Source organism: Zeus faber (assembly GCF_960531495.2).
Source record: "Zeus faber genome assembly, chromosome: 19".
NCBI lineage: Eukaryota > Metazoa > Chordata > Actinopteri > Zeiformes > Zeidae > Zeus > Zeus faber.
Window position 1 is genome coordinate 3419907 of NC_137206.1, and position 27559 is coordinate 3447465.

The 27559-nt window shown below is 47.6% G+C and overlaps 3 protein-coding genes across 4 annotated transcripts in view; 2 read left to right on the forward strand and 1 right to left on the reverse strand.

Annotated features, from left to right (window-relative positions):
- cacnb2a (calcium channel, voltage-dependent, beta 2a) overlaps positions 1-5756 on the forward strand; it is a 39420-nt gene extending 33664 nt beyond the window's left edge. The window contains exons 11-13 of the mRNA XM_080020171.1: positions 875-970; positions 1224-1406; positions 2577-5756. Coding sequence (XP_079876297.1) covers positions 875-970; positions 1224-1406; positions 2577-3347 — 1050 coding nt within the window. The 3' untranslated portion in view covers positions 3348-5756. The remainder of the gene's footprint in view (positions 1-874; positions 971-1223; positions 1407-2576) is intronic.
- Positions 5757-7554: 1798 nt separating this feature from the next.
- On the reverse strand, positions 7555-15472 carry nsun6 (NOP2/Sun RNA methyltransferase 6). Of its 2 annotated transcripts, none has more exons than XM_080020174.1 (12): positions 15303-15472; positions 13513-13591; positions 12952-13107; positions 12168-12265; positions 11787-11893; positions 11225-11375; positions 10628-10709; positions 10383-10502; positions 9616-9760; positions 9385-9530; positions 8581-8706; positions 7555-8056 (listed from the first exon to the last, which is right to left on the reverse strand). In XM_080020174.1, the coding sequence occupies exons 2-12, from the start codon at positions 13585-13587 to the stop codon at positions 7877-7879; spliced, it is 1386 nt and encodes a 461-aa protein (XP_079876300.1). In that variant the 5' UTR covers positions 13588-13591; positions 15303-15472; the 3' UTR covers positions 7555-7876. The 2 variants fall into 2 exon arrangements, with proteins under 2 accessions (XP_079876300.1, XP_079876299.1); XM_080020173.1 differs by lacking the exon at positions 15303-15472 and adding an exon at positions 14788-14802.
- A 690-nt stretch (positions 15473-16162) lies between these two features.
- On the forward strand, positions 16163-26083 carry arl8 (ADP-ribosylation factor-like 8). Its single transcript, XM_080020175.1, has 6 exons — positions 16163-16612; positions 19499-19559; positions 19642-19789; positions 21568-21651; positions 22029-22180; positions 23653-26083. Exons 1-6 carry the CDS (start codon positions 16567-16569, stop codon positions 23699-23701), a joined length of 540 nt encoding a protein of 179 aa, XP_079876301.1. The 5' UTR covers positions 16163-16566; the 3' UTR covers positions 23702-26083.
- The last annotated feature ends 1476 nt before the right edge of the window (positions 26084-27559 follow it).

Genomic DNA, 27559 nt, shown 5'->3' on the forward strand with positions numbered 1-27559 from the left:
TTGTGGCACAGGCTGTTTGACGGGTTCAGCATTCGTTCAGAAAGTGAAGAATAAGATGAGGACGCTCACATAGGTCATTGTTATGCCTGGACATTAGGAGTTGAAGTTGAATTAAGAATAAATATTCACCATTCTTCACCACACATTCGTCCTGCGGCTTTAAGCAGGGTTCTTACCAGGTCCTTGAGGTGCTTGAAATGCTTGAATTTCGTCCTCAGAAATGTAAGTACTGGAACACCTTTAGCCCCTTTTGTGCTGAAGTGCTTGAAAAGTCCTTGAAAAAATGCGATAGTACCTAATGTTTTTCCAGAATCCTTTTAACGACATAGATGATGCAGGGAAATGTAAATTTTAATCCACATTGTTGGGAATAGACACTTTTAATAGTTGATGACAATGATATCAATAATAGCTATATAAATATACTAATGAGATTGTATTTTAATTAATAAAGCCCACATTGAAAATTGGTTATGTGTTTTGCACAAAGTCCTTGAAAATGAAAAAAATAGTGCTTGAAAAAGTACTTGAAAGTCTTTGAATTTCATTTTGTGATGTGAGAATGAACCCTGTTGAAAGGAATTTCACTTTCAACTGACGATGGGTGATGAACCTCTTGACTCTTGCCAGTCAGAACATTATTATTTTTGTCTCAAAGCTGCAGTGAATCCTAAAATGCACCGACTGTTCTACGGAAGCATATATACTGGAATTTCCCTTTGGGAATTAATAAAGTATCTTTATCGTATCTATCTTATACTGTATATTTAACGTTATTCAAATGTTAAGTCAAGTCGCTCCGGTAAGCACAATATGGAACAATGTGAAACCTTGCCGTGACCTTGCTCTCCCTCCCGTCCTTGCGTTCCTCCAGGTCCTGCAGAGGCTCATCAAGTCCAGAGGGAAGTCTCAGGCCAAGCACCTCAACGTCCAGATGGTGGCTGCAGACAAGCTGGCCCAGTGCCCCCCGGTGAGCAGGCAGCACCCCACGGGCTCCAGCCTCCAAAGGCTCTCGGTGCTTTAAGTCAGACTTTTAAAAGCTCTTACATCTGCCACCATTTTTATTTACTCATATTTTCCCTTTATTGTTTATGGGAAATATTTGAGACTGCCCCGCAGAGGTGGAAGACACTTTGACCGGAGGGATTTTGTGTCAGTATTTGTACTTTCAGTGAAATAAAAGATGTATATGTGTACGTTGAGTGTTTCCCTCCGGCCTGCAGGAGATGTTTGACATCATCCTGGATGAGAACCAGCTGGAGGACGCCTGCGAGCACATGGCCGACTACCTGGAAGCCTACTGGAAGAGCACCCACCCGTCCAACTGCAGCCCACCCGGCCCCCTGCTGGACAGGCTGCTCACTGCAGCCCTGCCCTCCACCTCGGGCCCCGCCCCCAGTCTGCAGGTATCTATCTGTTTGTCTGTCTGTCTGTCTGTCTGTCGGTAAACTATATTTTTATTTGTGTTTTTTTCCGCTCAAAATTCAAGACCTTACCATTGATCTTCCTGATCGACCCATCTAGATCTGTATAAATATTTGTTATTTTTTCTCGAACTTGATAATTTTCTGGGACAACACAAAGTGTTTTTTCGAGCTCAAACCTTCCTGATGAAAACCCTCCATGTCCTGGTCTGAACACGGTGTCGCCCCCTCTCCCTGTTCTCTGCCTCCGTGACGGGAAACCTAAGACGGAAAATGAAGCGACGTCTGATATTGATGAGTAGAGTGAGCGTGACCTGTGACCTTTCTCTGGTCTCTTTGTGATTTGTGGTGTGTGTGTGTGTGTGTGTGTGTGTGTGTGTGTCGGGGGGGAAACGGAACAGAAGTTTTTGAGCGAAAATCTGTCGCCAAAAACTAGATAAGCATGAAATGGAAATCTCCAATATGGGAACGCAGATAGACTGATGCTATTGTTGTTGCTTTTCAATGAATAGTGATAATAACCTTATAAGCTTAATAATAACCTAAACAATAACCTTGATAATAACCTAAACAATAACCTTGATAATAACCTAAACAATAACTGACTATACAAATGTAATGCACATCCAACACAAGAAACAAAAAAAACTAATAGTTTAAAGAGATAATTAAGTTTTAAGTTATTATTTGAAGATAATTAAAATAAGAACTTTTATTTGTGCAGCACCTTTCATGTCCCTGTGTTGTTGTAGTTTAGTTTGCTCCAGGGTGTTTTTCATATTTTTGGGGGCTTTTGCGTGATTGTTTTGCATGGAAGTGTCCTACGGAGGATTGCGGTGTTAAAGGGAAACGCCTTCCGACTTTGGTATTTTTTCGATCATTGGGAATAAATCTGAGTGAAATGTTTGAAATTGATCGATATTGAAAGAATCACACCGGATCGATCGCAGCCGCACGCGGGCGGGTCTCTCAATGCCCGATCAATTTAAAACATTCCACTGGGATCTGCTGCCGGTGACTTGTCTGGACTCTTGTCTGGTTTTCTTTGCATGGACGCGTTGTGGAGTGTTTGGTGTGAACCAATCAGATTGGGATTCGAGATCCGCCACGTTGTAGTGTTGTCATGGTAACCGTGGTGTTTCCTGTCGCTAGGGCGTCGGCGGAGTCGCCGACAAGAAGGGCGAGCGAGGAGCGGCGGAGAGGAAGAGCTCCAGAGAGGACCACCACCACCACCACCACCACCACCTCCTCCTCCAGGGCCAGGAGCAGGCGGAAGAGGACGGGGACGCCCCCGAGGACGAGGAGGAGAGGCCCCTGAGGACCGAGGCCTCCAGGAGGCCCCCGCACACCCACCACCGCTCCTTCTCCTCCCGGGCGGAGCCGACCGCCAACCACCACCACCACAGCAACCACCGCGCCCGAGGACTCTCCAGACAGACCACCCTGGACTCGGAGACCCCCGAGAGCAGGGAGAGCAGGGAGAGCAGGGAGAGCAGGGAGAGCAGGGACTCGGCCCCCGCCGAGCCCCGGGCGCGGCTCCTCCCCCCTCCAGACGCCGAGGAGGACGAGGAGGAGGAGGACGAGGAGGAGGGTGGGGGTTACGAGGAAGAGGAGGACGAGGAGGGCGGAGGGGAGGGCCACCCCCGCCCTCGGCAGCGCTACGAGCCTCTTCCTCACCGGGACCACAACAGCCACCACCACCACCACCATCACCACCACCACCACCACCACCACGGTGGCGGCGGCGGTGGCGGCGGGGCGGGACAGCGCGGCTCCAGGGAGCGCGAGCAGGACCACAACGAGCGCAACAAGCAGCGCTGCCACCACCGCCACCGCGCCGCCCGCGAGCCACAGCTCCAGCCGCGGGTTGGGCGGGCCGAGCCGGGGGGCTGGACAGGGGAGGAGTACATCCACGAGCCATAGGATGGACACACACACACACACACACACACACACACACACACACACACACACACACACACACACACACACACACACACACACACACACACACACACACACACACACACACACACACACACACACACAGGGTCTGTCTCATTTGCACGGCCGTTGAACAGTTCCCGATCAACTTCCTGTTTACGTTCCCGATCCGAGGCAGCGGGAGAGCCTCCCGTCCCTCTGGTTGCTGTGGTAACGCCGCTCCGGCCCCCGCGGAGCGTCGGGCGGAGCTCCGGACAAAGCCTTTTTTCGAATCTATTTTGTCCGGAGCGTTTTTTTGCTTTTTATCTGTTTTTATCCGCAATTTTAAAGTCTCAAACTGGGTTTCCTTCCGCCGTTAAAGCAACAGGATCAACAATCAGGCTTTTCGTTTTTGCCGCGCGGCGTTTCACCTTCCGGGACGTTAGCGATGTCACAGTGATGTCATCGGCTCGGAGGACTTCCGTCTTTCCGCTTCGTCTCGCCTCTTTGTGCAATGGGATGAGCCCCGCAGCCCGCCACTAAAACACAAACGGTCAGAACGCCGCTCGTCGGACGCTCGCGTTCCAGCTCATTGCGACCAACACAGCTGCTGCTGTTCTGGAGTCAGCGCAGCCTTCAAGCAATTTTGACCTTGCAACACAACAGCTCATCTTTCCGTTGTTTCGCTGTTCAAAGTGGAATCTGGCCCATCTTCAGTTTGGCTCCCACGGCGCACCAGCGCGAGGAGGGGCGCGCGCGGCGGGGGGGGGAAATTAAACAAAAAAACAAATTATTCGCTCGGGGCAGGAGAGCAGATTTCGATGTTTCTGGTGGGAATTCCATTCACGGGTCAGAGCCCAAAAAAGCCGAGGCCTCTGACGCCCGGGTCGTCGCTGGGGAGTCGCTCGTCGAGGGCCAAACCTGAAATGAGTCGAACCGTCCATCGCAGTCTCGTTAGGCACCGCTAGGGCAGCTTTTTTTTTTTTTTTTTTTTTTTTTTTTTTTTTTTCCCTCTATTCGGCGGCGGGACATCCCCCAAATTCGGGGGGGTTGGGCCTGGACTGGTAGGGTCGTCGGGCCCGGGGCCCCACCCGCCTGGCAAGAGACGGAGTCGCCGGGGGACGGGACGCGCCCGCGCAAACGAGACAGGTCCCGGGACTCGGCGTCACTTTGGGATGCCTCCCTTTTGTTTATCCGTTGTGCTGCTACCTCCCCCCGACACGTACACACACACACACACACACACACACACACACACACACACACACACACACACACACACACACACACACACACACACACACACACACACACACACACACACACACACACACACACACACACACACACCCCGTAAGCTTCCTTTGTAAAGTGCCGTCGTGTTCCCAGCGACGGGGATATTTTACTCTGCAGACCCAACATGAATATGAATGTGTATCTACGCACAGACGCTGTGGTTTGTGCGTGGGTACACATGGCTGTTTTCAGATATGCATATTTTAAAACCTGTGTTTGATAAAAAGCATGAGACACGAAGCAGATTTTCACCCTGTGCCGAGCTGTGCTTCCTGTGACTGGCGTTTTCATTCCACCGTCATTTATCTTGTGCTTTCCCCGCCGCCCGGACGGCTGGTCGCGTCGGACCACCGCGCAGGCGGAGGGTGCGCCGGCCCCCGTCCCGCTCTGTGTTTCCGCCGTCTCCTCCCCCCCCCCTCTTTTTAAACCGCGTCGGCGTCTCTGGGCTCCGTGCCGTCGTCCGTCGGAGCCTTTTTCCGAGGGCGAACCTCCGTCTTGCCTTACGAGACCAAACGTTTCTAGAACCGCTTCCTGTCCGACGGGTGGGCCCGTCCGGCAGCGCCGTTTCTACGGCTCCGGCGGCATTTTCTACCGTTGCCCGCCGATCGGCAGTTTTACCGTTTCCACCGATTCCGAATGAAAAACACATATTCCTTCGCGGGGTTTTGGCTTCGATCCGGTTCGACCCTCTTTTCCTGGCGGTCCCGATTCCGTTTTTCAACACTAAACAGAGCAAAGAATGTCCATTTCCAGGTCTCCTTGTTGCAAATTAAGCTATATTTACATTTGTGTTAAAACAGCAGCCGTTCCAAATACAACCCGTCGGAAATAGTTTGGTTTTCTGTTATTTTTTGCCATTTATGGACAAGCAGGCCACAGGCGACCTTTCACTCCCCGGGGGATCTGGGAAACCTCCTGCACCGAAGGCCCAGCACGGCGCACTTGGGATCAACGGAACCCAGATGTTCAGGTGTTAAGAGTCACGATGGTGAAAACGTGACCGGGAGACGCAGACGAAGGATGCCTCGGTCACGGCTGAGCGTCCCAACCGGGCTCCCCCGCATCCTGGTTGTGTTCCGTCCGTCATTTTAATTTAAATTTTTTTGGTGAAAAACCTCCCGTTTCTATGCTACCCGGGTAGCACCGCGGTTTTATAACGGTGTAAATGTGTATGAACACAATGTAAAAATATGGAAAAAGAAATAAAGGATGATGGGAGGGCGGCGCTGCGCTGCTTTCTGTCGACGTGTTCCCCCCGCCGCGGCTCTAGACCCAGACGGCCGGAACGCCGAGGATCATCTATTAATAGCCGCCTAAAAAAACTCAGCCGAGAGCCCGAGCCACCTGCCTTGCACCGCCAGTCGCCATGGCAACGTCAACATCAATGACAACAGTGGCGGCGGACGGATCTAAATGGAGGTTTCGCTCCTCGGTCTTGACGCCGGGGAGCCGCAGCGGGCACCACGGCACACACACAAACTGAGATCACCGCCGTCCGACGGGATGCATGATGGGAAATCAGAAATCAGTGCGATGATCTGATGGACCGTCAACCCTCCTGTTTTCCCCGGGATTCTCCCGTATTTTACCCTTCTTTCCCTGCTGTCCTCCTGTCTTTTTTTCCCCCCATAATTATCCCGTATTTATAACTTAAAAAATAAAAAAGGTTGGCGGCACCGCCGACCACCACGATCTGCCCTCGGCGGCACCGTCCGCCGTGCGTTTTTAATGGAACGAGCGTAACGGGGACACTTTCTCAGTCACTCTGACTCCGTCATCCCCACCCGCCGACGGTGTGCCGCTTGGACATTTACCTTATTTTCAAATCCCAGTATCGACAGGTACGGCTGGCGGTGAGTCTTTAATCTGTGTGTGGATTAACAGCTGATCCGTCAACTAAATATGAATCCATTTGATGGGTTTTCAGGATCCATTACATCTGATCCAGAAGCTGAATCAGCTCAAAGAAAACTGGATTTTTTTAATCTTTCCATCGTAATTCAGTAGCCGAAGGACACGCCTCTTTTGTCCAGTTTAGAGTATGAGGGAACAAAATATGTTTAGGGAGGTCGATAGACAGAAGGACAGATAGACGGGTACCTGCGGCCTTGGTGGAGGTGGAGGGCAGCGTAAGCCACACGCGCTGATGCAGGTTCAACTGGAACTTTCAAGCCTCGTTCCAGTCGGCCACGCGGTGCACTCCATCCAAACGCTGCGTCCTGACGGAAGGGGGCGGAGCCGGCGGAGGGGCCAGCGACGGAGCATCTCCATGGCGACAGGGTCGTGGCGGTTCTTTCTTCGTTCTCGTGCTTCCGGTTTATTTGTGTCTTTCCTCACAGCAAATGACGTGAATGCGACTCGCGGACGCGATTCCAAATGGACGCCGCCGTGTTTCTCTTTCAGCCGCGTATTAAGTATTAATTTTCACAAATTTCAAATTAACACCTGGATGAAAAGGGAAAGAAAACCCAAATTTAATGAATATAAAAAGGTATGTCAGTTAATTAAACATTGTCACACAATTTGAAGTTCATTTGGTGACTAAACCCACTGCTCCAGGGTTTAGACTGAACCCACCGCATCAGACTGAGTTTAGACTGAACCCAGTGTTCCAGGGTTTAGACTGAACCCATCAGTGTAAGGCTGTCTGTAAACACAGTGTGGTCCCATGTGTCCCCGACCTCTAAATAAAGGAAGTAGACTGTCGTCACTGTTGTCATGGAGACGCTCAAGCTGCAGCTCTCTCCCCCCCCTCCCTCTCTCCCCTCCCCCTCTCCCCTCCCTCTCCCACCTCCCTCTCTCCCCTCTCTCTCCCCTCCCTCTCCCACCTCCCTCTCTCTCTCTCCCCCCTCCCTCCCCCTCCATCCCCCCTCCCTCCCTCCATCCATCCAACCTTCTTTCCCTCAGGTCCTCCAACACTGAAGTTCTCATCCAACGACTTTCCTCTTTGAGCCACTGAGTCGTCTCCTCTGGAAGCTCCGCCCGTGTCCATATGAGCGAAGGGACTTGTGGTTTGTTGTTGTCGTCCGTGGGGGTCGGTGTGAAGCGTGAAGCTTCAGGGTTTTTCGGGGGGGTCGGCAAAAACAACAAAATGGCGTCTGAGATGTCGGAGGGGGTTTTATTAGAACAGAATTCATAGTTGAGTTCAATGAAACGGGACGGGGGGCTTTCCTTCTTGACGCGCGTCGGTAGCGTGGAAAACCCCAAACGGCTCCGTGGCTCCGGCCCCGGGTTCAGCTCTTCAGGAACTTTGCGATGAAGAAGCCGATAGAGTCTCCGTCGGCGCGATGCGGCAGCGAGGCGGCGGCGTCGCTGCGTCCCCAGCTCAGCTCGGGGCTGAACCTCTGGACCAGGCGGCGCTGGTCAGGCGACAGGCCGGCTCCCAGCATGCCCTCCGCCCCCAGGTGGGGCTCCTGGGGGGTGGGGTGCACGTTAATATTCCCAAATATTGATAATAATGATCTTTACTTATAAAGCACCTTTCATACAATATTTGCAGCTCAAAAGGGCCTTACAGTCATTTGGGAAATAATCATTCACAATAATTTATGACTGAAAGTGACAGTTCTTCCATTTCATATGTTATTTGTTATTTTATTTGCATTATCTTGACTGTTTATGCTGTTAAATTCTGTGCACTATTTAATTTGAAGCACTTTGAAGCCTTTTATCCACTAGCATCTAATTGTTTAAATTGGTTTGTTTTCCTCTTAATGTGAAGCACTTTGACCTGCTTTCCACGTATGAAAGGTAAATAAAATCTATTATTATTAATTCACATCATTCATTAAGCTGCACAGTGCTTTTAAAAACACAAAGCTCAGGATTAGAACGCAGACCAACTCCAGTGGATTAAAATGTTCAACCTGTTGGAGTCGGAGGACCCGGTTTGACCCCTGGGGTTTGGGCGGGGCGTGGTGTATTATGGGATGTGTACCTGCGGCTGCAGCGACAGGCAGCGGAACGTGTCCAGCGCCCAGAAGACCTGCTCCTCATTCTCTGCCAGCGTCACGGTGCACGTGCTGTAGACGAGCACGCCGCCAGGCCTCAGCAGCCGCACGGCCTGGGAGCACAGGCAGGTCAGATCGGACAGCACTTGTTTATTTTTTAGTGTGTGTGTGTGTGTGTGTGTGTGTGTGTGTGTGTGTGTGTGTGTGTGTGTGTGTGTGTATGTATATATATATATATATATATATATATATATATATATATATATATATATATATATATAAAAAATTCTTACTTTTTTAATTGAGCACAATAAACAACATGGACCAGCAGATACAATAGATCATGTTTTGTGTTTTGATGTTCATAATTTTACATTTAATCACGAGGTGTTCATTTATTTCTGCTGTGGAAAAAGAACCATCACTGATACTGTGCGACGGAGCCCCCTGGCGGCCGAGCTGACGAACTACCACGGAGCTGAATGGAGGAGTGTGTTTTTCTTGTACGACTTTGTACATAAGTGTATTCGGTTTCGGAGGCTTTCATCCCTAACTCGATATTTACATTAAAAAGTAAATGTCTACATTGTTTTACTCCATTACATCTCGAGCACATTTGTACTTTGACTGAAGTCAAAGGTGCACGGCTGTTTCTTATAAAGTGCCAGCAAAAAAAAAAAAAAGTTGGAGATATGGGATTTTTGGACAAAATAATTACAGATTACCAATTTAACTGGTCGGGTCTGGGTGTTAAACCCGTGTTTGTTAAAGCTCAGCGAGCGGGTACGCACGGCGTGGAACAGCTTGCGCTGCAGCGGCGGGTACGAGCGGATCTCCTTCAGGCTCCCGGCGACGGCCATGTTGGGTCTCTGCCCCAGACTGCTGCACGGGGCGTCCAGCAGAACCCGGTCGAAGCTCTCTGGGGGGAAGGGAGGGCCTGGAGGAGGAGGAGGCGTGATAGAGTGCTTCAGCGATCAGTCGGACCTGCGGCAACATGGCGTCTCGGCGGCGGCGCCCCCTACCTCCGGCTTCCTGCGGCGGCTCGCTGCTCACGGCCTGCGTGCTGTTGAAGCAGTGAGCCCGGACGCTGTGCAGCTGCAGCGTGCGGGCGTTCTGACGGATGCGATCGATCTTACTCCGAATCTTATCGAGAGCGACCACCTCCCCCTGAGAGGGAGGGTGGGGGACAGACAGGCAGACAGACAGACAGATAGACAGTTGGCTGTGCTGCACATTCAGGGTGTTCCTTATAAGTTATTCTAAGCAGCTTTGCAGACAGACTGTTTTAAGTGCAAACTATATAAAGGGACAATGTGCAGCCAGACGGTCATCATCACAGGTGACCGTCTGGCTGCAGATCAAGGAAAACATCGACACAGGATATTGATTTTTATGTCTTTATAATAAGAATGACTAGTTTAAGAGCACAGCAACGTAGCAAACTATTCTACGTTTAAATAAACAATTAACTGTAATGACTATAATTTAATGATAAATAATCTATTCGCTGTTATTTATGTTAAATTTCGGATTTGCATTAATGGTGAAATGCGATGCTCAATGGGACATTTGGGGTGTTTGATATGGATGTCCTCATTGGCACCTTCTAGTCTTGTGTTGACACGGAGCACCACCAGATGGCGCAACTAGCTAATGTTAGTATTAGCATGTAGACGGAGCGATACGAGGGACGTGAGAGCAGGAGGACGGGTGGTTTCCGTGCCGCAACACATAATAAAAGTGACATTGAGGATGTTTGGTGACTTGTTCCACGACGGGTGTGACCCACCTGGTCCCCCATCAGGGCGGCGATGTGGCAGGTCTTGCCCCCCGGAGCGGCACACATGTCCAGGATGCGCTCTCCGGGTCGCGGTCCCAGGACGTGGCCCACGACCACGGAGGGAAGGTTCTGTTCAAACGGAACTTTATTAAACCAAGTTTGTCCCGATGGTGCTGGTGAGCAAGACGATGGCGGATGTTCCATTCAACGACAGGAAAAATACTAGAAATGAAATTGGAGATCGGATATGGAACCTGCAGGAAGACCAGACTGGGGAGAACGCCGTCGAATGAAGGACTCTGGTAAAGAGGCTCAACCATGCGGACACCGACACCCCTGAAGGAACAGATAGATAGAATGATAGACAGACAGACAGACAGACAGACAGACAGACAGACAGACACTTGATTCATCCAAACAGTATAAAATAAAGGAATATAAAATATGAAAAAGAAAATGGCAATATATGGAAAACTATGAAATAAACGTAACAATTAACTGTACACAATAGAAATATGACAAAATACACTAAAACCTAATGATGAACAACAAATATGAATAATGAAAAAGACCAAAAAAATGTCCAAAGATTTGTTTGTATTATATTTGTATATATTTGACAAATTGTTGAATTTTATTTTTACCTCACTTTTTATTCTATTGTATTATTATTATTTTCCATTTTTCTTCAGGCTCATGGTGTGTAGAAACGCACCACACCTCAGCGTACATGTAAATGCACGCTGAGGTGTCACCTATTTGTGATATCACCTATTTGCCATATTCTGTGACACTCTGGTTCTCTGATCTGAAGACACAGTGTGAGTGGGAAGGTTCTCCCCCGGACCCACCTGGCGGGTTCTGGGCAGAACACGCTGGACCGGTTCACCGCCGAGACCCCGTTCCCCAGGAAAACCTTCCTCCCCTGGAAGCTCCGCGCCCCCCGGCAGCAGCTTCCCTCCAGGTCCGAGAAGACGGACACCAGGTCCCCACACTGCAGGACTGGACACACACACACACACACACACACACACACACACACACACACACACACACACACACACACACACACACACACACACACACACACACACACACACACACACACACACACACACACACACCTCAACCTACGCTCCGCGGAACCCCAGGGGTCCTTCCACAGCTTCCAGGGGGTCCGGTTTAACATTCACTGCTTTCTATTTATATTGCTCTTTTTTCTCAATCTCTCCATCATCCCTCCATCTATCCATCTATACAACATCTATCTATCTATCCATCCATCCATCCATCCATCCATCTATCTATCTATCTATCGTCCATCTCTGTATCTATCCCTCCATCTCTCTATAAGGTGTTATTTCCATAAAGAATGTACAGCACAGTGTGCATAGTTCTGGTGGTGTTTCATACATTTGGGCGTAGCGACGATGCCCGGAGTGAAGACGTGCGCTCCCCTCAGGACGGCGTTTCCACACTGAGCCCCGACCACCAGCTCCGAGGGCAGCGGGGCCACGGGCCTGGGGCACAGAGGTAGAACCATGAAATAAAAATGAAATATTACTTCGGCTTTGAATCCAAAATCGTCAAATAAACACAACTGAAGTAAACTGTGAAAGTGACGTCAGACTATGAAACTAAACACAGACTTCAAAGTTTTAAATACAGCTGCCAGTAATATTTCTCACCTCAAACGGGGAGAAAGTTGTGCAAGAATTCTGGTAATAATACATTTGGATTCAAACGTTCTAATTTCATGGTGACACAGAAACAGCAGCAGCAGCAGCTTCGTACCTGGGACCAGAGACCGGCAGCAGCAGAACATCTGGGAGCTGAGGGTGAGGAACCATGTCCAGAGAACCCTGCTCCGCTGGAGAACCACAGCACCCCTCCTGCGACACAAAGACAAGGGTTCATATTATCCATATATCCATCTATCTATCTTCTTCTTCTCAGGAGAAACTAATAACACAAACCACCTGGCAGAGACCTTGAAATTCTATAAATAATAATAATAATAATAATAATAATAATAATAATAATATAATTAACGTTATCTGTATTGCAAAATTCAAACGGGATGCAACTCAAAGAGGTTCACAGAGTAGAAATTAGAAAATTAAAAGATGTATAAAAAATAAGTACGGTAAAAATACAAAATGCACAAAGTTAAACATTAAGAGATAATAAGGAGAATAAAATAAAGCACGTGCATCAAGCAAAATGTTTACATAAATAACGCTATAAATAAATAAATAAAATAAAAACATATTCAGAAACGTACACTCTTCTCTTCTAACTAAAGCTAATTAGAGGCAAAGTTCAATAGGTATTGATTATGGTATGTATAAATATATGGTATTGTATAAATATGAATTCCAAAATGAATAGTGTTGTACAAAAATAATGTTCTTGCACATGGAATACGTTTTTTCCGGGAACAATTTTGCAATTTTCTGGCGATTTTTGTCATATTCTGTGACTTTTCCAAACTGCACTCCAAAATTCCAGGTTTTCCAGGAGTCCTGTCAAACATGTTCATTCAGATGTTTGTGTGAGTCGATTCTCCCTCACCGACCTGCCGGAGCCGCTCTGCCAGCCGGCCCTGGATCCGCTCCCGGGGCTCCAGGTGAGTGCTGACCCGCACGCAGGTGACGGCCGGTGGGTGAGACAGGCACAGCAGCAGCCTCTGGAAGCGAAGCTCTGCCTCCACCGCGCCCACAGCCGCCACGAGCTGGGGAAATATTAAAATATGTTTATTATTATTAATTACTACATTTCTCACGTTTATTTTCTATGTATTTATTTTTTGGCTTATATTTATTATTAATCATTATTTTATTGTGCATTACCATTTTCTTTCCTCTTTAGGTTAATCTTTCTGGTTTATTTCATTAGTTATTGTTTATGACAACATTTTTCTCATTCATTTTTTAGGTCATTTAAATTATTAGCATATTTTATAGCTTATATTTTTATGTGAGCTGCTGTGACACTGCTATTTCCCCTCCAGAAGATGAATTAAGTATCTATCCATCTATCCACCATCCATCTATGATACAGATCATTATCTATCTAAAATATCATGTATACGAAGAATCACATTGATGCGTTAACGGCGTGGTGCTGTGGATCCCACCTCCTTGTTCAAAAAGACATTTTTCAGGTGTTCGTGAACTTCTGGCTTCAGTGAAATTCGGGGAAAGATCGACATCGGTCTGTTGGTAGACGAGACGGTTTGTTAGAACAGAACACTTCGCGCACAGACCAGCTCAAAGTGCTTTACATGCATCATATGAAAGCACAGAAGGATAAAACTAAAACATGGAACAAATGTCAAAGTTTTGTTATAGCAGTTCTGCAACGTTGTACAGCGCAGACGGGAAAAGAGTTTTAGACCTGATAACCATAATAGATCACATAAAAAGTACTGACAGTTGACAATGACCATCCAGTTCAACAGCTCCAGTTCATAAGTGACACAGTCTGGTGTTTTGCTTCAGGGCCATTTTCAAGTTTTGTATAGACTATGAAAGTGCAGTTTGTAAGCTTTAAAGTGATGTGTCATACACCGACATCTGAAAATATTTAAAGAAGATATACTTATTTGAATGTTGGTACACGTAAGCTACTCTAGCAGAGAAAATGCCCCTCAAAGATCCTGGAGTTTTTCCACACCTCAGAGGCAGGTAATGGGCGGGAACAATGCATGTTAACCACGCCCCCACGGTCATTGTCAAACCTGCAGGGCTGACGTGTTTAAATTGCTTAATGTACATTAAAATAAACCTTAACGGCAAACATAAGCACCCAAAAAATGTGGAAATGTGTATCTTATATTATAGGCTTTCAAGCCTCATGCGTTAGGACAAAATCTATATTAGGTTTTTAGGGCAATAAACATAGTAGGAAAAGATCTTGCCTAAGCCCAAATACCAGCATAACTGCGATGTGATTAATGACAGACGTGGGATCTGAATTATTTGTAATTTATTTTAAAAACCCTTTATACACGATATGAATAGAACAGTAAATTAAGGGAAGATAAAAAAAAAAAAAAACGAGCCACTAAAACAAGCGAGAACAAACCTGGATTTTTTTTTGAAGAAGTATTTTTGAAGAATTATACGGATAAACAAAAGCAGAAGGGTTTGTGTTGAAGTGAGGAATTTTTAATGTCTTAAAAACTGAATCCCTGACGTTTGTCAAACTGAACTGAAGACATTTTCAGACTTTTGAAGGAACCGGTTCCAGTCAGATTCAGAATGACATAACTCCACCAGTCAAGCGAACGCAATACTATGATCATTGTCATATATTAATTCAGTTTATATTCTATCATCCCTCCAGTGAACGCGTTATAATTGAGCTTTGTCGTCTTTTCTCGACTAAACAACACGGATTGTTTACTCACGTCTCGTCCACAGCGGCGCCACTCGCCTCTACTTCCGCATACGTCGTCGGTGTTTACGCACGTGACATTTATGGGCGTCGCCGTTTTGAAATTGTAGTTTATAAATATAAATCTACAAAAGCTTGTTTCTTCCATTTTATTTATACATAATGACAATCCAAAAACTATTGCTAACAATCATCGGTCTATATTTAAGTAGAGAAAAAAAACAAAGTTTAAGAATAATGCGCTGCCATGCACCGTCGCCGTGTTCTTATTACGTTATTTGAATGACAATTAAACAATTAAGTACTTTTTAAATTAAAAAAAAACAATGTGTTCACACAACGTCATTCACGCTCTTTTTATTTGGGTCTAAATCTCTCATCCGCGTTGGCAGAAACCCCCCCCCCCCCAAAATGCCTTTATTCTCCAGATGCTGTGGTTTCGTCTTTAATGTCATAACTTCATAACTTCATAACTTCGTAACTTCATAACTTCATAACTTCATAACTTCGTAACTGCAGCTTTGTCACCGTCACGTCGTGTTCGCCTCGGACCGTGCGACGCTTCTCGGATCCTTCGTGTTGTTTTCGCTCCTGCGACGCGACGTTCAAGCGTCGGATCCTTCGCTTTTCTTGCGGAGGCTTCATGTGGCGTCAGCGCTTCCACACGTGAAGCTCGTAGTTCCCATCTCCAAGCCGAGACCCTGAACGCAGCATAGCGGTTTCCAGCCTGTGTCGAGCATAGATCCGTGGAGCATAGAGCTCCGTGTTGAACTTTTGTTTACAGATGTGTACACACGTTGCGTTTTCTACTCGTTCGTTGTATCTGCTGTTGCACTGTTCTGTAGAATGTTACTGTCGCAACACACGAACACAGCTTCATCAAACATATTCCTTCCCCTATGCTAATACAGGCGCGTCAATGTCTTGGGCCAGACACGTACATGCCGCCGCCATTTTGGTACGGTCGTTGCCGTGCGAAGACGTTGCACACTGAATATCATCGAAACAATAATAATAATAATAATAATAATAATAATAATAATAATAATAATTTTAATCGGGATAATTCAATTTCTTGCACATGTGGAGCACAAATCATCGTCAGGGATATTAAAACGTGTTTTTATATATATATAAATAAAAATAATTACTTTACATACAATAATTACATTACTATGACCCCACGATGATAAGCGGTATAGATAATGGACGGATGGATTATTACTATTATCATTATTAGCTATGAAATAGCCGAATTATGACATTGCCCTGTAGTGCCATGCAGCGAGCACCGTTCCAAGACGGCGCTGCCGTTGGCGTATCAGGACAGGCGGCTTCAGCGGCAGACGGGTTATCTAGCTTTCCTACATCTGCGGTGTGGAGTCAACATGGCGCAGCTCCGCCGCTAGCAGCTCGGTCTCTCGATGCGGGGGTTTCCTCTCGAGATCACTCATTTCGCCACGTTCCTCCAACGGACCACCCTGTCCCGGTGAAGCTCTCTCCTCCTCCTCCTCCTCCTCCTCCGCCGTTACGCCGGCCGGGGTTCGAGCCGCGTCGCTCCGCATGGAGTCCGGCTGGAAACGCTTCGCGGAGAACGAGTTTGCTATCGCCAGTTAGCCGCCGCTAGCGGGGGCGCGGCGCGGCGCGGCGCGGAGAGAGAGCCGCCGCTCGAGCGTTATCTGCCGCTCCTCCACCGCCTCTGGCCGATCGTGGTGCTCGCGCCGCCACCGCTCCTCTTCCGCTGTAGTCGCCGGCTGCCGCCCCACCGCCGCGGCGGCGTCGTTCCACCACAATGGGGCTGATTTTCTCCAAACTGTGGAGTTTCTTCTGTAACCAGGGTGAGTGACTCAGCTGCCAACCGCTTAACCAGTTAGTAAACCACACCTGCCTGCAGTTTACCACCGCGTCCGTCTCCACAGCTGCTATACAGCCGCAGTGCCGCAGTGGTGGAACGGTCCTCGCTCCGGTTGTTTACGTTCCTCGAAGGACCCTGAAGTGAGGGCGCCACATAGGGCTGCAAAACAACCCAGATGATCAGCTGGTAGAGCTGCAGCGAGTAGTACTGAACAACTTAGACACAGTGGGGAATTATGCACCTTTTTATTTCTCAACCCCCCCCCCCAGAAATGCAGGTTCAACAAAGCATTTTTTTACGAATCGGTGGAATAACTCGCGTCTCCAGTGTGGGCCACACGACGTAACGTGTGAAGTCGTCACGGGCGCCACTGACCAAAGGCTCCGTGGATATGAACAGATATGATTTCAAGCACCTCAAACACGTGTACACTACTTTAGCATGAGGTCAAATGTGTCTTAACGGGTCTGGGAGGTGCTGGAATCCTTTACTATGATGCAAAGCTTCTCCGTACGTTAAAAGGCGCGGTCACTGCGGAAGGTCTGGACTTTCTCTCAGTTTGACCTGTCTCACCCCCGGAGGGATCTCTCTCTCTCTCTCTCTCTCTCTCTGGCCTAGTTCCAGAGCATCCACCTGCCTGGCTGCCACCTCCTAATCCCGTCCTCTTAATTCTGGATTACGCTGCTACCAGTCACTTGAACAAAGATGCTCCTGGTCAGGGCCGATGGAGCCTCCACGCAGCGCCAGCGGGGCTGTGTCCACGATGATTGTGTTTTTAAAGTGCAACAGTTGTGGAATTTTGTCATGGCAGGAGTAATGTTCCACTGAGTAGAGCCAGAGCCCAGTGACAAAATAATCACACATGGGAATGAAGGGGAGCCCTTATGGTTTGTTGTTTTCCCATAATAGCTGTTGGAAGCTAGAATACCATAAGCGTTACGGATGTGGATGTGATGAGCAGGCAGGTGGAGAGTGGAGTGGAGTGGAGGCGGGCGGAGACATTCTCCGTTCTTTCTTTTAGTCATAACAGTTCGCAAAGTTCAAGGAATGGCATAATTTTCAGAGTGTGAGAGATAACGGTTGCCCCCGGCAACCAGATTTGGGCCGCTTTCAACCAAGGTTGCCCCGTTGTCAAAACGCTTTTCACATGTTAAAAATAATAAGCACTGTATGCCTCACAGTCTGTTTTTAGAAAGTTAAAATTAGTTTTCCTATCTTATTCCGTTTTCACACCTAAAATCGCCGATCGCCTAAAAATAGCTGATCGACAGCTTTCCTGTTGCCAGGAGAAATGCCGTTTTTTTTTTGTTTTGTTTTTTTATGGTGCATCACGTTCAACGTCACAAACACGTTGGAAAATGGCCGCGTCGTGGTTCCAGTGTGATTGGGAACGAAACAGTAGAGGAGACGGCAACGTGAACAAACGACGACATAAAACTGTAAATCTTGGAAAAAAAAAACAAACAAGTATTTTGAGCCGCACAAAGCAGTCGGATCGTTCACGAACAACACAACACGACAGTAGAAGCAGCGTGGAGCCGCCGGATCATGTTGATTTATGCAGAGTCGTCGTTTATACAAAGCCGTTAATAAGGCTGTCACACGCGGCGCACCTCCCGCGCTTGGTAGACCGCCTGGACGCTGTTCCGTCGAGTTCCTCAGGCCCCCGCCGCGCGCAGAGGAAGTAATAGAAACGAAACATCCGCCCTCTGTCTGTTCAACGAGCCGGAACCGCAACCTCACTTCCCGTCCGAGCCAGGGCCGCGACGCGGCTTCCTGTTCCGACCCCGGCCGAGGGGCCCCCGTCGGAACGCCCCGGTGGGAGGTTTCTCACGGGCGTGTCGGCGAGGGGTGAGCAGCAATAGTGGGACGGCTGTTTGGGAGGAGAACTGGTGACTTTTAAGAGAGTTGACCCTGTAATGGATCAAAGCGCGGCCTCGTCTTGTATCAAAGACGTCTTGTTTCTTCTCACGTCTTATTTGGACACAGCTGCTGTAGCCACACTGACGCCGCGTGTCTGGCCAAAAGAGTCTCAAGGTCTGGTGCATCTGTTGATATTTCGTCACAAGTTGTTTTCTATAACTCGTCTTTCCTCGTGGCCCCATAACGTCGACGGTACATTTGGGTTTTCTGTTCACGGACTCGTTGGTTTTTTCCGTTCGAATCACCGAGCGGTCGACGGCTAACGGACAAGCTCACTTTTTTTTTTTTTTCTCCTCCCGTCAGCAGAAGCGGCGTTGACCTCGGGCTGGCGGGGGTCGCGGGGTCACCTCTGTTCAAACCCGCTGCCTGGGCTCTGAATGGACCCTGACCTGGAGCTTGAGCAGCCGATGAGAGCTCTGTTCTCATTGGCTGCTTCCGGACGGAGGGCAGAGAGCAGCAGGCTGCGGCCATCACCACGTGTCAGTGTGGGATTATCACAGCAAACATTATGATTAATGACACTTAATGACACGCCCTTCCTTCACTTTATGCCACTATTATCCTGCACGTTTATGATAGTGTGCGGAGACCCACGCTTTTAGAAGGGGTTGCAAAGTTGGCACCCACGCAACAGCTTTTGTTGCCAAGACTTGAAAAAATGGTTGCCTTTTTAATCCTCATCACTTGATATCAATGAGTGATCCATCAGTAGGATAACTGAACTTTTAAACATATGAAAAGTGGCGGTAATCAATCTATTTATTTATTTATTTGTTTGTTGGTTTGTTTGTTAGTTTATTTGTTTGTTAATTAATACATTTATAAATTTTTCGGTCATTTATTTATTTATTTTAGCCGCGCTAAACCACCAGGGAATGACTTTGAAATAGCAGTTGTTTTTTTTTTGCTGGAGTGCCTCACGTGCGTCCAACACGTTTGTCCTCAGAACACAAGGTGATCATCGTGGGTCTGGACAACGCCGGGAAGACGACCATCCTCTACCAGTTGTGAGTATTTTTAATTCTCCGTCGTCGTCTGCGTTCCCGTCCCCGGTGTCGGTGTCGGAGTGTTTGTGAATCCCTCCTCCAGCCTGATGAACGAGGTGGTCCACACGTCCCCCACCATCGGCAGCAACGTGGAGGAGATCGTGGTGAAGAACACGCACTTCCTGATGTGGGACATCGGAGGACAGGAGTCACTGCGCTCGTCCTGGAACACCTACTACTCCAACACCGAGGTCACATAGCAACTAAACACACACACACACACACACACACACACACACACACACACACACACACTGCAGGAGGTCACACAAACACTAATTTATTTATTTGTTTTTGTTCTAAAAGTTTATTTTTGCACAAAAGGTTCTTTACACGTCTGTGCGACTTTAAAGAAAACAAAACTGGATTCAATAAATTTAAACCTTATCAAAGTCTGAAATTAGATTTTTCGAGGTCAGGGCTCGACAACAACTGTTGCCCAGTTGCCCAGTGAACATATTTGGGTCATTGTAAATGCGTTTTTATATGTAAAAAGAAATATTAATTATAATAAGCGTGGCATACCTCAGGATAGTAACTGCAAATGTAATCAGGCATCCAAGCAAAACTTTTTAGAAAAATAATATCATATTTTAAACAAGTTAAAACAAGACAAACTGTACAAACATGTGACTCCATCATGCAAATGTAAAGTTAAATAAATCAAATAAAAATTAAACCTGATGGAGCTGCTCTGCCTCCACGTGCACGTTGCAGCTGCGCGGCTCCGGTTTCCCTGCGTGGGACAAAGCAGCGGCAGCATCTGGCCGCCGCTCTCCAGGGGTCAAAGGTCATCGCCCACAAAGGGCCCCCCGCCTGAAAGGCACCGCTCGTCCTCCACGCCTGCGGTCGCATTCTACGCCGGCTGATTTCAGCAGTGAAATGATAAAAGGACAAACTCCGGTTGTTGTGCGAAAACAAAGTTGGAAGAGTGATAAAAATAATTTGATTTAAATCAAAATGTAAACAAGAGAGATAACAATAAGAGCTGTAACGCCTGCTTTTCCTCCTGGCGTCTTATTTAACGCTACATGCTCCAAGTTCCCTGATCAGCTGTTGTGGAGCAGACGGGGCTGGAGGAGGTTTGGAACCCTGAGGAAACAAACGATAAAAGGAAACAATGGAATAGGATGGAGGTGAAGCCCCCCTGGGGACGAGGCTCTGTTTACTGTCTTTCACTCACGCTCCAGCACCGAGGCCTTTGTTCCTTTGTCTTGGCTGTCGGCCTCTTATTCAGGAAGCTGGTTAGCATAGCGGCCACCGGCGGTGTGGGCGGGTGGCCGTAAACGCCTGTAAGCTGCCGGGTGTGAACTCCGGGTGTGAGGGCGGGCGAGCGGTCTAATACGGTGAGAAGGGCGTAACAGCCGCCGCCGAGCTCCCGTGCGCCTCTCCAGCAACCTCGCGCCGCGGCCCCGTACATATTTCCACCGCCTCGCCTCCTCCTTTGCGTTCCTGCCTTCGGCTTGGTAGCAAAATGACAAAAGTTCAACTTTTCTTTTTTTTTTTTTTTTTTTTGTTGTTGTTTTTGTTTAAATAATGTGAAAATGAAGATTAAAATGCAATGATTGAGAACTGATGGTGGGAAACGGCAGAACATGGTGTTGGACAGCACAGAATGTGAAAATAGAGCTGGTCCTTAAAATCTTTTAAATATTTTGCGCTTGTAGCTCAAACTGGCACAACGAAATTTGGGTAAAATAATAAGATCTGCAATAATAGTAATAAAATGTAATAGTTATAAGATGTTCAATAATAATAGTAATAATAAAATGTGCAATAATAGTAATAAAATGTAATAATAATAAGATGTTCAATAATAATAGTAATAATAAAATGTGCAATAATAATAATAATAATAATAAAATGTAACAATAATTAGATGTGCAAGAATAATAATAAAATGTGCAGTAGTAGTAATAAAATGTAATAGTAATGAGATGTGCAATAATAAGTGTTCCTGCGTCCCCAGTTCATCATCCTGGTGGTGGACAGCACGGACAGGGAGCGTCTGGCCATCTCCAAGGAGGAGCTGTACAAGATGCTGGCACACGAGGTGAGCGCGGCACGTCGTCATGGGAACCATGTGATGCATCGAAAATCCACCGCATGATTGGTTTCCTGCTTTTAGTCTTCAAACAACATTTGAACCATCTAAAATTCTTCATTTTAAGGTGTTTCTCGATGATGGGAACAATTTGCTTAATATTACGTGTGTGTGTGTGTGTGTGTGTGTGTACATTTAAAGCCCAGTCATTTTCTTTTCCTGATTCCTAGACATTCTAGAGTTAGAAATTAAATATTATTTTAATTATTAGACCTCTGTGGGCGTGGCAGGTCAGACATGTCCATGGTAACACACGTGTTAGATGGTGGTGTAGGACTTGTTCAAGGTCAAATCTCAAATCCGACGCGTGGCGTTGTGCGTCCCAGGACCTGCGCAAGGCGGCGGTGCTGATCTTCGCCAACAAGCAGGACATGAAGGGCTGCATGTCGGCAGCAGAGATCTCCAGGTACCTGACGCTGAGCTCCATCAGGGACCATCCCTGGCACATCCAGTCCTGCTGCGCGCTCACCGGAGAGGGGTGAGTCCGGGGCCGCCAGGGGACGCTAGGGGTCTGGGGGGTAGTTAGGGTCTGGGGCCACCAGGGGACGCTAGAGGCCTGGGGGTATTTCGATTCTGGGGCCACTAGACGGCGCTAGAGGCCTGCAGGGGTATTGAGGTTTTGGGGCCACTAGGGGACGCTAGAGGCCTGGGGGGTAGTTAGGGTCTGGGGCCACCAGGGGACACATTCAGAAAGATGGAACGGTTTGGACGAGACTTGATTTAACAACAAACGTAGCGTGTCAAACAGGTTGCCGTGGGGACAGGTTGCCGCGTCGCGTCGCGTCCCAAGCTGAGCTCCCGTCGTCCCAGCGAGCTCCTTTTATCTGTCTCACTGCCGCTCACTAGATACTGTCTTCCAGATCAGCTGTCTCACTGCCGCTCACTAGATACCGTCAGGTTCACCAGCTGTCTTACTGCCGCTCACTAGATACCGTCAGGTTCACCAGCTGTCTCACTGCCGCTCACTAGATACTGTCTTCCAGATCAGCTGTCTCACTGCCGCTCACTAGATACCATCAGGTTCACCAGCTGTCTCACTGCCGCTCACTAGATACCATCAGGTTCACCAGCTGTCTCACTGCCGCTCACTAGATACCGTCAGGTTCACCAGCTGTCTCACTGCCGCTCACTAGATACCATCAGGTTCACCAGCTGTCTCACTGCCGCTCACTAGATACTGTCTTCCAGATCAGCTGTCTCACTGCCGCTCACTAGATACCATCAGGTTCACCAGCTGTCTCACTGCCGCTCACTAGATACCGTCAGGTTCACCAGCTGTCTCACTGCCGCTCACTAGATACCATCAGGTTCACCAGCTGTCTCACTGCCGCTCACTAGATACCATCAGGTTCACCAGCTGTCTCACTGCCGCTCACTAGATACCGTCAGGTTCACCAGCTGTCTCACTGCCGCTCACTAGATACTGTCTTCCAGATCAGCTGTCTCACTGCCGCTCACTAGATACCGTCAGGTTCACCAGCTGTCTCACTGCTGCTCACTAGATACTGTCTTCCAGATCAGCTGTCTCACTGCCGCTCACTAGATACCATCAGGTTCACCAGCTGCGGTCGGGTGGTAATATCCACGTCGCTCATGTTTCTCAAATATTTGTTGTGTGTAAATATCTCATGAAAGCAGCGTCGGTCGTCCCCAAAACGTCTTCCGGTTTCTGAAAGTAAAACTCCGCCCCAGGATTTGAAGCCAACCGGCTAACGAGCACCGACCCAGGGGCCCGACGGAGGGTTCAGCGCACAGGCTGGAGCCAAAACATGGCAGGAGTTTTACTTTCTGGTCCTGGGATTTTTACTCTGTCTCTGTGTGTGTGTGTGTGTGTGTGTGTGTGTGTGTGTGTGTGTGTGTGTGTGTGTGTGTGTGTGTGTGTGTGTGTGTGTGTGTGTGTGTGTGTGTGTGTGTGTGTGTGTGTGTGTGTGTGTGTGTGTGTGTGTGCAGTTTATGCCAGGGCCTGGAGTGGATGACCTCCAGGGCCGGACTCAGATAGCCCCGCCCTCTCCGCCGCCCGCCTCTCTCCTCCTCCCGGTTCTTGCGACAAACAAAAAGAAAAGTTCAACTTTGACCTCTCCGGACTGCGCGGGAAGTGGCCGTCGCCACTTCCCGTTTTTACCGTCTCGCCACGGAGCTGCTGTTCCTCCGGGACGCTCCGGAGTCGGACCGCGGCGGCTCCCAGGGACCCAAAATGGCCGACGGGGGGACCCGCATTCGGTTCCTCGGCAGAGCGACGGGAAGCGGAAGCCATCTTAACAGGAAGTCATCTCGACGGGGTTTCCCAGTTGGACGGAGCCGAGCGCAGGGGCTGCACGGTGTCAACACCACGTACATATCACGTTACATCATTTCCTTTTCCTTTTTTTAAATTTTTTTATATGGTTCAGTTTGAGGAAAACTGTCTTTACTTGAACCTTGTTGTTGGGTCTGGGGTGATCCTGACGCCCGCCACCGAAACATCAGTGTGAGGATAAAAAATGGCGCCGTTTCCCTGTAAACAAAGGGATCGTGGCGTCCGTGCGGTGGGATGATCCGTGTTTTTCGGGCGTTTTTAAAGGGAGACTCTCGTTGTTTTGCGGTGAATTCACCTTTTTTTAATATTTTGCTTTTCTCGTAGTTTAGACTTCTGCTGCGTTTCAAACTAAGATGTTTTTTTTGTTTGTTTGTTTTTTTTTGTTTATTTGTTTGTTTTTTTGGGGGTTTTTTGACGCACGGTGCACGGCCTCTTCCATAGCTCAGCTTCTGAGACGCTCACAGGAGCTAGGCTAGCTGATCCCATCTGCGGCCATGCATTGAGCTAACACGGTTAGCGCGCAGGACGGGCGTGTCTGTTACAGTCTTTGATAAGCTAGGCTGGTGGCGGTGCTGGAACCTGGTTCCGACTGACGTTTGGTAAAACTTGAGAACAGTCCCTCAAACCTCTCACATTCTGCCATGAAGCTCATTTCTGACAGTATTTTAAGTTAGACGATTATTTTAATTTTTATTACGTTTTTAAGTTTTATTTAATGTTACTTTGATGCTTTTTATCGACTCGTCAGGTCAAGCAGGTTTTTTGGGGTTGGTTTTTTTTTTTTTCAATTGTCTCAGCTGAAATCAGCGTCAGATGTATTTTGTATTAATGAAGGTGCTGAACCAACCGTAATGTCAATGTGAAGATTCACCTCAACTACACTTCAACTACACCACAAATGTACTACAAATACACTATAACTACCCTACAAATATAGTACAATTACACTACAACTACCGCTATGCTACGGCCACAGGTTACGTTACAGGTTACACTACGATACAGCACGACGACAGTACACTGTTACATTACAACTACACTAAGTACACTTACACACATCACAACAACGCTGCGCTACTACTACAGCGGCACTACACCAATATACACGTCAAAGCTATACTACAGATACACTACACTACAACTACACAGCAACTACACTACAGATACACTACGGCAATGCTAGAGCTACACTGAAACTAAAATACAACTACACTACAACTACACAGCAGCTACACTACAACTACACAGCAGCTACACTACAGCTACATTGCAGCTACACTCTATTCTAGCACCACCTGCTGGTAGGACCCACTCCGACCACATACTGTTAACCCCTAAGATGAAGGGAACAGAACACTGTCATACAACCCGGTGCACAGTGTTGAATGGAGGCTCAGCCCCCTGGACCCAAAAATCCGTTATTTCATTTGAATCGCATTCCCCTCGGCTGTTGGACGCAGGACAGTTTGGTTTCCACGATGGAACCAAAGCCTTAACTCTGGAGGACTGAGCGGGAGTTTAAAGTGCAGAGTTCACGGTAAAAGTCAGCTTTGGTTTGAAGTCACGTTTGCACCGTGTAACAATGAAACTTCTTGACTCTTTTCTGAGGGGAAAGAAAGTTTCGAAATAAGAGGCAGAGCGATTAAAACGAACCATCAAATTTCAACCATCAAGAGTGACATTGAAATTTTAGGCAGACGAGGCCTCCGGAGACGACGAGCTTATATTTTAGGATGTTTCTCAGAGGAACTAAATAAGTATTACACTTGTAAATGGTCTTAAAAAATATGTGAGAATTTGTGAAGCTGCACTTTAAGTCTCATTTCCCGCCAGCCACCGTCTCTCCATCCTTGTGACCTTGTTTTCCGATCATGGTTAAACCGGAGCAGAGGAACGGGTGGAGGCCCAGGGGTGGTGTTCTCAACGCTGTATTTCAACATAATGACCCGTTGTGCAGTTAAGGTATTTTTACACGTGCCGCTCTAGCGCGACGTTACGAAGCAGAGACGGTGACGAGGTGCCACCAGTGATGTTTTACACGTCACCCGTTTCCATTTTGTAATAAAATTTTATTTTCAAACCTAACCTCGGAACGGCTCCTTTCCTTTCTTTTTTTGGTCATTTTAATTTATCTATTTTATTTCTTAAAATGTTAAATTGAACCGTAAGCTGTTTCCACTACATTGAGCTTCAATCTCAACCTTCACTCGAGGCCAAAACAGGGTTTTGCCAAGGAAGCAAGGAAAATGGAAGATAGTGTTTAACCTCGAGGTGTACTTGTATGGTATTTATAGATATTTACATGTTCAGGAGAGGTGACATTTAGTTTGGCGATGAGCTTCATGTTAAAAAAATAAAAATAAATATATATATATATATATATATATATATATATATATAAATAAACTACTAGGGTAATGATCAACATATTGGAGAGATATACAAGAAAACATGTTTCTGAATAATCACAACAACAACCTCATAATAGTATACTGTGCAGGAGGTACAAACAAATACTACAACAACATACTGTGTGAACACTGAAGTCCTGCAGGTGGTCAGTGATGGAAGCGCTGCACCACCAGGTGGCGCCATCACCCTGTACATTCCCAGACTTCAGCGTCCGCAACTGATAAATAATAATAATAAACTGACTCTTGAGTATTGTATTAATAATACCTGAATACATCCCTGTCGCCAGTGAATTTAGGTCCCTCAACATTAAGATTGAATCAGTGGGGAGGAGGGCGGAGGAGGGCGGAGGAGGGCGGAGTCCACCAGGGTCTTCATCTCACTCTCTTCATTCGGTAAATCCCGGCGTTCCCCAGCCGAGACCCCCACGGTGCCTGCGCTGTGCCGCGCCGTCGCTTTGGGGATGAATGGAAAAGGAATAGAGGACACAGTAAGTCCTCTGGGTGCAGCTCCTCATCCTCCACCCACTCTCTCTGCGAGACAGGGCGGCTGCGAGGTGGAGGGTGTGGTTCATGGTCCGCACCCGGAGAGCGGAGCCGAACCCTGGTTCTCAGAACCGGCAGCCGCTCGGAACCCCCCGAAGAGGACGTGGTTGGCACGGAGCGGCTCCCTGCGCGCAGCGACACCACCACCACCGGTTGGAGCCCGGGAGGCTCCAGCTCCATCGGAGGCTCCAGCTCCACCAACGCTGAGGCCCGAGTCCCTGGTCCCTTCACCATGCGGTGACAGTAACAAAGCACTGATAGATGGATGAATGGATGGATGGATGATAGATGGACAGATAGACAGATAGATAGATAGATATATAGATATATAGACAGACAGATAGATAGATAGACAGACAGACAGACAGATAGATAGATAGATAGATAGATAGACAGATAGATGGACAGATAGATAGACAGATAGACAGATAGATAGATAGACAGATAGATAGATATATAGACAGATAGATCGATAGATAGACAGACAGATAGATAGACAGATAGATAGATAGATAGATAGATAGATAGACAGACAGACAGACAGACAGATAGACAGACAGATAGATAGATAGATAGATAGACAGATAGATAGATAGATAGATAG